General features: G+C 40.3%; 1 protein-coding gene across 1 annotated transcript; it reads left to right on the top strand.

Annotated features, from left to right (window-relative positions):
• The first annotated feature begins 218 nt into the window (after positions 1–218).
• On the top strand, positions 219–7,564 carry yrdc (yrdC N(6)-threonylcarbamoyltransferase domain containing). The gene is made up of 6 exons (XM_020654038.3): positions 219–479; positions 2,385–2,580; positions 4,259–4,373; positions 4,458–4,577; positions 4,762–4,892; positions 6,714–7,564. Exons 1-6 carry the CDS (start codon positions 308–310, stop codon positions 6,781–6,783), a joined length of 804 nt encoding a protein of 267 aa, XP_020509694.1. The 5' UTR covers positions 219–307; the 3' UTR covers positions 6,784–7,564.
• Positions 7,565–9,457: the final 1,893 nt, after the last annotated feature.

Genomic DNA, 9,457 nt, shown 5'->3' with positions numbered 1-9,457 from the left:
GGTTCTGTTATTGACAGGGTCTCACCAAAAATATCAACTTTTGTGTTATTTGTATGTACTTTCTATTAGTTTCAGAGTTTCAATGTGCGGTTTTACTTCATTAAAAACTCCAGGGTCGTTTGGTGTGCATTGTAATGTTAGGCCTATATTTCTTATGTTTAGACGAAGCAGTGTATGGCTGCTGGCCCTTTAAGAAAGTTGGCGTCATTGTTTGGGGGCGTAACCCGGAAGACTCCTGTTATTTCAGCAGGCTACAGCCAAACATGCTCCAGCCCCGGCTCTGAAATGACGAGCCAGCTTCGGTTTCATGAGGTCTGTCTTTAGTATTGCAGTTAAATTGGTCAAATCGAGAGGAGCTCACGGTTCAGTGTCAGCCCAGCGCCTCGGAGGAGAGATGTGTAAAGAGCTGAAGACCAAAGTGCTGCGTTTACTGCCGCCGACCTCCAATGGGCCGTCTGTTCATCAGGGCAGCCAAACAGGTCAGAAACTACACGTGGGTGCCTGATGTAGCCTGTATTGTTGAATTTGGCTGATGGACTGTGGTGGATTTTACCTGGTGAGGGAATATTGTCATGAACTGTTTGGCTGCCGGTAGTGACACAGACAATACTCATTGCTCAGTGTTACATCAGATTCCTGTTTTTCCTGCCGTCATGTGTGACATGGACCTGCCCCACTGAAAGGCAACACCTACACAACACCTGTAAAGAACTCAGTTCAGTGTCCAATGAGACAGTGAAACTCATCAAGCTACTAACAGCTGTCATCAGTGCATCCAATTAGCATTTATAAGTCAAAGTCAACTTTATTGTCAATTTAAAAAAAATATGCCAGACATAAAGTTGAATCGAAATTGCGTTTGTCTCCGTCCCGCGGTGCAATACAACCAAAATAAGGTAAAATAGATAAATAAAATGAGGTACAAATAAGATAAATAATATTTACAGCAATAAATTCTAAATTGGGCAAAAGGTACAAAATGGTAAATAAAATGAAATTTAAAGAAAACGTGAACTTGTGCAATGTGCAGTAAACTGATTGTACTTTTGAGATGTTAGCTTCAGAGAAAGCTAAAGTTTTCAGTCTGCACTTCATATAGATTATAGATGCTTGGCCAAGCTTCGGGCAGATTAACCATATCCTTTAAAGAACAGAATAAAGATGTAATATAGAAGACAACTGTGTAAAATACTCCTCTCAGTGAAAGGGACTGAAATATATGTGCGCTTCACAGCAGCTGAAGTATTTGAATCATGAAAATAGACACTATTTCTATTTCTAACACTTAAAATGTTATCTTTACCCTTTATTCTCTAAGGTTACTGATGGAGAAATCCCAGGGATTAGATGATTGTCTTTGAGGAGACAGCATAGTTGATTGGAATAGACTAAAGGCTGCACAGTTCATCATGATATTGTATTTTGTTATAGCAGATGCTGCAGGAATTTTATATACCGTGCAGCCATTGACTTGATGTAGAAGTGATCACAATCAATCAATCAATTTTAGCGTCAACTCATAACAAGTGTTATCTCGAGACACTTTACAAAAAGCAGGTGAAATACCTTACTCTTTGTCTGTTAACATTACAAAAGAGCAGGTAAAAAGACCTTACTCATTGTTATGTTACAAAGATCCGGCCTATCCATCATGAGCACTTTTAGCAAAGCAGCAAAAGTTACAGTGGTAAGGAAAAACTGCCTTATTAAAAGGCAGAAATCTTCGGCCGGATCCCCGGCTCATGACGAAACAGCCTTCACAGGCCTAGACTGCGCCGGGCTTGGAAAGGGATAGGGGGAGAGATGGGATAAGATGCAGGAAGAGGGATACGGAGCAATGGGGTGGGGGGAGGCAAGCCATCCATGAACAATCCGGTCGGGACAAGAAGCGTTAACAATTCTGATGCATTTATCTTCAAAAGTAATGGACAAGCGATTACTAGGTCAAACTAGTTAACAAGAAGCAGCTTTTTAGGAGAGTGGCCTAAATGATGTGAAATATTGCGACTTTTAATGCCTTGAATTGGGTTAACTTCGACATCTCCTACACTTCTCTCAATGCAGCTCAGATGTTGCCACCATCTACTGATTTCACAGGAAAAGTAGTACTCTCCATCAAGAGGTAACAGACTGTACATGTAAAACTGGTTGAGGGCCCTTTAGTGAGCATTTATAGAGCCATTGATGTCGAGTGTTAGTATCCACCTCTGCTAGATCATCTCCTTCAGCCCTCACTCACTACCCTCAAATCCTACAATATAAAACTCACCAGTCTGAGGCAGTGTTATGGATTATTATATATGTTTATGAAGCCTTGATGTTTTATCGTCATGTCTGTTGCGATGCATGATGCCTCACTGAACTTTGTCGTGTTTGACCTGCAGACAGTGCTGAAATCTTGAGCTGCACAGTGAAGGCTCTGAAGGAGGGTCACGTGGTCGCTGTGCCCACCGACACCATCTACGGCCTGGCGTGTCTGGCCCAGAACTCTGAAGCCATCAGCAAAACCTACGACGTCAAAGGCAGGAATGGACACAAGCCGCTGGCCATCTGTGTGGGAGAGATTGAGGATTTCTATAAGTAAGCACACGTGTGGGTGTCTGCTGGTTTACCTGCCGAGCGAGAGGACGGGATGCTTTTTGATGTGGATTCTTTCTTTTAGGGGTTTTGAAAAGTGACTTCTAGAAGCTCATATAACAGAGCAAAATATCGTGTTATACGTGTTGTGTTTAGGTGTCAGTCCCTCAGACGTGTGATGGATTTGCTGTAGGCCTTCCGTGTTGCAGAGATATGAGTCATAAGAAGAGGAGTCACACTGAGAAGAGGCTGACTTCCTTTTTTCACACCAACAAGACACAAATCTGCATTTTGAGTGACAAGCACACCTCCTGTCGCACAAATGCCCATCTTTACATACATTATTCTGACTTATTCAAATAAAGCTCCTTATTGAGGAAAGTGTTGATTCATAGATTAGTCTTTTTAGTCTATAAAAATTCATGAGGGAGAGTGCCCAAAGTGATGACATAACATTGCATTTAATATTAAATAGTCTACTAATCCAACGACTGTTCAATGACTCTCTTAATTGACAATGTTAAATAGAAAATCCTGACATAAAAGTAGCTGGACCTTTTACTAACAGGACTTTTTTTCGGATTTCTGCTATGATTTTTTTTTTTTTTTTTTTTTAAACATGTAATCAAATATCAGAAAACGTACCCTTTTTGATCCACTTATATATAAAAGTTGTAGACACATTTTAGGACTTGTGGTGATCGTGTGTTTGAGGCCATAGCACCAATCCTCTGGGACTCCCTGCCCATGTCATTACGACTTTTTGACTCTGTTGAGTTTTTTAAAAAGCAGTTAAAAACATTGATGATTAGACAGGCCTATGGGTAATCAGGTCCACCCAGTCCACTCATTGATCGTGTTTTTATGATATGTATGTTGTTTTTTGTTGATGTAAAGCACTTTGTGACCTTTGTCTGTGAAAAGAGCTATATAAATTAACTTTACTTAACTAAAGTATTTCTGAGTAGGTCACAAAATTATACAAAAAGGAGAGAAAAACTTTCAAATGAAAAGATTACAGTGCATGCGCCACAAACTCAGAAACGCAGTTTCTTACCACCAGTGTTGGGTAATGTTACTTTAAAAATGAACTGGTTACATAACAAGATTACTGCGATTAAAAAGTAACTTCTTATGCTACTGTGCTACCCACAAAAATGAAAGCCCCTCTTAACCCACGCTGTGACGGCACGTAGCCGACTGTACGCCTTTGCCGTCATTGCACGGCCTCTCTTCCAGTCAATAATCTTGAACTCTGCTGCCCAATAACAGGAATGACAGACACAATATAAAAGTCAAAATAATGGGAATATTTCCACTAAGTAAAAGCTGCCCTCTCTGCATGCGCGCTGACACATCAGATTGCTGACTTTCTGCTCATGCCCAGAGGACGAGAAACAGAACATTGAGATGCTTTTAAATTTTTCTTTTCTTTTGAGGCGACAAAGGAAGAGGGAAATGCAGCAAATATTTCACTAACTGATTACCCTTCTATTAACAGAATACTTTACTTGCTGAACTATCGTGTTACGTTACTCGTTACAGCAATCTAAGTATTCTTAAAGGATTACTTTGTAACCTGTTACCTCTTAACACTGTTTACCGCACATGATAATGACTTCCTCTACTTTACCAGAATGTTTGAAAGCACTGCTCTACATGACCTTGTTTCCCTGCTCAGGTACTGTAAGGTGACAGTGAAGACGGCGCTGTTAGGGGACCTGCTCCCGGGTCCTGTCACTCTGGTGTTTGAAAGATCGGAGGTCCTGAACACCGATCTCAACCCCTTCACCTCAGTAAGCAACACCCACATTAAAGGACATATTGTTGAGTGAATGTCGATCACATGTTCTTTACGTGTCCATGTGTGTGTTTATCAGCTTGTAGGCGTCCGTATCCCTGATCACGCCTTCATGAGACGCCTCTGCCAGATGTGTGGGGAACCACTCGCCCTCACCAGCGCAAACATCAGCTCACACACCAGCACTGTGGCCGTACATGTAAGTGTGTGGGAGGAAAAATAATTTAGGCAATGTTAGGATAGGGTTTTCCAATGTTATTTAGTCCCCTTCCTAGCTCGTAGATTCAGTTTGGAAGCGTGTTTCTCTTCCTTGTATCTCTTTCTCAATAAAGTCAAACTAGTTGTAATTTTACTCTTTAATGCTGCTGTTTCTTTCTGTGAAGGAGTTCCAGGAGCTCTGGCCGAAGCTAGCAGTGGTTGTGGATGGAGGACCAATAGGAGACGAGAGCCGCCTCGGATCAACAGTGGTCGACCTGTCAGTACTCGGCAAATACCGCATCATCAGACCCGGCTGGTGAGTTCATGATGTTCAGCTTTCACTTACTGTAGAGACATGTGACATTGTCATAATAGTTCTATCCATGCAAATCATTCAGGCTAATTATATTTGAAATTATATCATTTGTAAGCAACTTTTTAATCTATCGTTTAACATGAATGTCATTTAGGTCAGATTGTACTTCCATGTAACAAAGCTGCACCACACTGTCCCTACAGAGTGAAGGTTCAGATGTCAGTCATCAATAGGTATTGATCAGAACGATCTGTGTTGACAGTGATGCAGCACTGATGATATCTGATGCAGTCACCATGGCACATCAATAGAATAATTATTTCTACATTTCCAAACATTTGCCTTCTCCTAGTTCCGCACACTACACACTGATTATAAATAAGTGTTAAGTATGTGTGAAAGGAAAAAAAAAATCAACTGAACTAAGTTCCTCCAAGGCCTAGAGTATGCTATCAGCAGTTTGGAGAGTGATAGTTGATGCCAGGCAGCAACCTCCGGGGTTGGAAGAGCAAAATCCTGCAGTCCGTCGAGTGTCGGCTTGAGGCTGGCTCCATGAAGTCGCATAAACACCACATTAAAAAAAAGCCTGTTTTTCTTACAGCAGACATTAACACTTTTAAAGCCTGGTACAAAAACGATTGTGTTCTGATTAGTTATTGACCTCATGGGCACACATGACCTTCGTCGCATTTTTCGATCCCAACTTTCTATGTCCCTGAATTCCGACTCTTAACTGCTGTCCTGTCTCTACAATAAAGAAATCAAAAGTAGAGCCCGGCCGTGTATCGGATGATATTAGCATATCCACTGACTATAGGTATCAGCTAAATTTCGCAGATATGCGCCGATATTTAGATTTTTTTTCACCAGTCAAATAGCATTTCATTTGAGCATCGCTTTATTACACTAGCATTTCTCTTCCTGGCTGTCTCCAGCAGAGGGTGCTATACGGATTACAACAAGCATTATCACTCTCCAAAGTGTCAAGTGGTGATGCATGTACATGCGCAGTTATTTTCCAGTTTGTGACGCTCTTTGCTTTGTTATATATCTATTCCACACGTGCTTGATATCTGCAATTGATGGATCAATACAATAAATGTGTATATATCTAAATCTAAAGATTGAAATAGATCTAAGAAAGATATCGGCTATTATATATAAATCGGTATCTGAGTTTTTCTCCCTACTATCGGTGTCCGCCCTACTGTTAATACAGTGTGTGGATCCTTTCTTGATTTTTTTTTCCTTCAGTTTGATTTTTGATCCATCTCCTGTGAAAGTTTTTTTTTGGGTATGTGTACCTTAAACCTTATTCTGTCTTCAGCCAAAAGATCACACAGATTCTCACATTTTGCCATTGTCCAGACTTCAAATTAATTTAATGTAAGACGAGCGAATAAACCCAAGACTGAAGAGTGGTGCGACCGTTCCTCCAGGTTTTTCTCATCTCCTGCATGGCTCAGTCATTTCTGTGCCAAAGGTTAATTTCTCAGAAAGATCCACCTGCGTTCAGCACCTGCCAGTGTTACGGCTTTCTGCTGTGTCATTAAAAAAAACACAGTCGTCCATCAGTGGCAGGATGATCCGTCTTCTGTGCCTGCTGAGATGAATCATGTGCAGACTTGCGATTTGAATATCATGACCACAGAAAGCAGGAAAGGTTTTTTTACAGTAACTGCTTAACCAAAAAATAGCCACAGTTAATGTCATGTTCTCTCCACAAACGATGCGCCGCCCCAACCTTCAAACCTCTCACATCTGAAGTGTGCAGGAGAGTCGCTACATTAAACAAGAAATGACTGTATGTTCTCTTTCCAGTGCCCTTTCCTCTACGGTTGACGTGCTGGAGCATAAATATGGACTGTCAGAGGACCCAGGGGAAGCATGATCTTTGAACTTTGCGCACTCCACAACGCACACTGAGACGCACAGCCGACTTCCATCCCCGGGGTTCCTCTGAAATGATGTGTCCCTTTTTCATGCACACATGGAAGAATGATTGTCCCGGGAAAGAACTGAACTCAGGGAAAGTCGAAGCGTTAAAACTTCTGATGGTCGATGGTGGCTGCTCTGAGGTTTGGACTCTCTTCTCTATTTTCCGCCTCGATGTCTCTACTGTCATGGGATGAATAAAGCTTTTTTATCTTAACCATTTCTTCAGAAACATAGAACTAGTAAAGCTATTCGGTTAGGGAATTGTTTGCATTAAAGTTAAACTGTAAGAATGTGGCAAACCTGAGTTAACGATGTTTTGAGTGTTTAATTGGATGTAATATTTCTGCAAAGGTTTGAGTTGTAGTGGTCACACATATTTCTATAGCCTGAATAAGTCTTGGGAGATGGGAGTGTCATCAATAATATATATATATAACCTATTTTGTGCCCAGAAGTATCTATTCAATTATCAATCCCTTGTTTTATTTTACCTAAGTCATGTAAAGTCGGTTGCTTAATCTAGAGAACATAACATCTACAAGATGCAAAACAATGTAATATTTCAGGGTAGGTTTGGATGAATTGTCAACAAAAGTGTTGTGTTCAAATGTTCAAAGCTGTAACATTTGTTTTTAAATTCTGGTCTCCTGGTGTAACTTTGTTTTATGGCTTTTACAACCTTGGCCCCGCCACAATAAAAGTTTTTCCCGCCTTTTCACGGGCACATCAAACTATCTGAAACGTTCTTCTGTTTAATTTCTGAAATCATCATTGGTTTTCCAGCAGTGTGTGAAATACAGAAAACTAGCTAAAACTACTCTGAAGCCCCCTTCACACCCAGAGAAACACCAAAGAGCAAAAACAAAAAATGTCTGTCTTTTACTCAAATGGACAGCAGGATTTCTTCAAATCTTTTAAGCAGAGAGCCACAGTCAGAGGAACCTTTTTGTTCATGCAGTCACATCTTAAGCTTTTAATATCTGATTCATTCCTTTATTATTATTTTTTTCCTTTGAAGAAGAAGGTAAGATGCCCCTCCTCCTCCTTATATGGTTTATTTCCATTGAAACAATCACCCCGACATTCAGATGAATTAGGTCCGGATTTATTTGGAGCATTTTAGCCAATTCTGACTTTTATGTTCTATCAAGTTTAAGTGTTAAGTTTATTGTTACTGTGTTTCCACTACATGTCAGATGGATTGACATCCTCTGATGCTGAACACCTGTGTTATTAAAAAAAATAATAATAATTTAAATTTCCCCCCAAAAAAATTAATTCACAGATGAAATTTTCACAATAAAACAGCAGTTTCATTTTGAGACAAAAATAGACTTTCTCGTACTTGTAAAGAAAGAAACCAAAATATAACAAATCCACTTGGTGTTTCCCTGTTTCCAGACTTTATGCTAAGCTAAGCCAACAGGCTGTGGCTGTAGCGTCATATCAAAGAGAAATAGTATCTATCGGGATCTTTTTTGTCAGCCAGAATTTTTTTTTTTTTCCTCAACTGTTAGTCTGTTTCTCTAATTTCATCCTACTCATGACTAAAACACACTGTAATAAAACCTCTCCTCGCTCGCGTGGTCAAAGCTATTTATTGCTTTTAAACATCATTTGATCACCATTTCTGAAGAGCTCTCTGAGCAGAAAGACCAACATAAGTGTCTTACACATGAGAGAGCCGGCTATGTGTGAAAGCAGAACCACTAAAGATTTGCAGAATTGAAATAATTTCCATTTTCCCATGTTTAACTGCACAGAGGGAAATGAGGCTCTCACATGGTGACATAGTATTTATGAATATGACAGGAACTTCTTAGATAGCGGATGTGTTTGAGATGAGTAAGTCACATTAAATCAAAAGAGATCAAAGTCAGTCCTACGGAACATTTCAGAGGTCTTGACTGTCAATAGAAAATAGAAATATAATTCAGAGGACTCCTTCTCTCAGGCAGAATCCCTAAAAGAGTACTGGAGCACTGGGCACCAATGGCCAAGTGGTTAGGGCGCACGCCCCACGTACAGTGTACTGTAGTCCTCGCAGCGGGCGGCTTGGGTTCAAATCCAACCTGTGGTTCCTTTCCCGCAATTCGTTCCCAACTCTCTCTGTTCCTCAATTCCGACTATCTGCTGTCCTGTCTTTACAATAAAGACAAAAGTAGAGCCCGACCAATTAATTGGCAAGACCATAATATCGGCCAATAATAGACTGACTATCGGTTAATTTTATTGCAGATATTCTCCGATATGACTAGATTTATTCCCTAGTCAAATGGCATTTCATTTGAGTTTCATTGTATTAAACTAGCAGTTCTCTTTCGCCGACTGAGTGTGCTATATGTGCCACAACAAGCATTATCACCAGAGTGTCAAGCAGCCATCTTGTCTACGTTATATTGAATAGCTTTTCCACAAGTGTTTGATACCTGCATTTGAGGGATCAACAGAATAAATGTCTATAACTATCTATATCTACAGATTGAACATAGATCTAAGAAAGATATCGGACGATATATCGGTTTTGTATTTTTTTCTCTCCCCAATATCGATATCGGCCCCAAAAATCCCACATTGGGCCCTAGTAAAAAGCCCATGAATCACTTAAAGCAAATTTATTTGCACGT

The sequence above is a fragment of the Labrus bergylta genome, chromosome 8 (genome assembly GCF_963930695.1).
Source record: "Labrus bergylta chromosome 8, fLabBer1.1, whole genome shotgun sequence".
Taxonomy (NCBI): Eukaryota; Metazoa; Chordata; class Actinopteri; order Labriformes; family Labridae; genus Labrus; species Labrus bergylta.
This window is presented reverse-complemented; position numbering and strand designations above follow the sequence as displayed.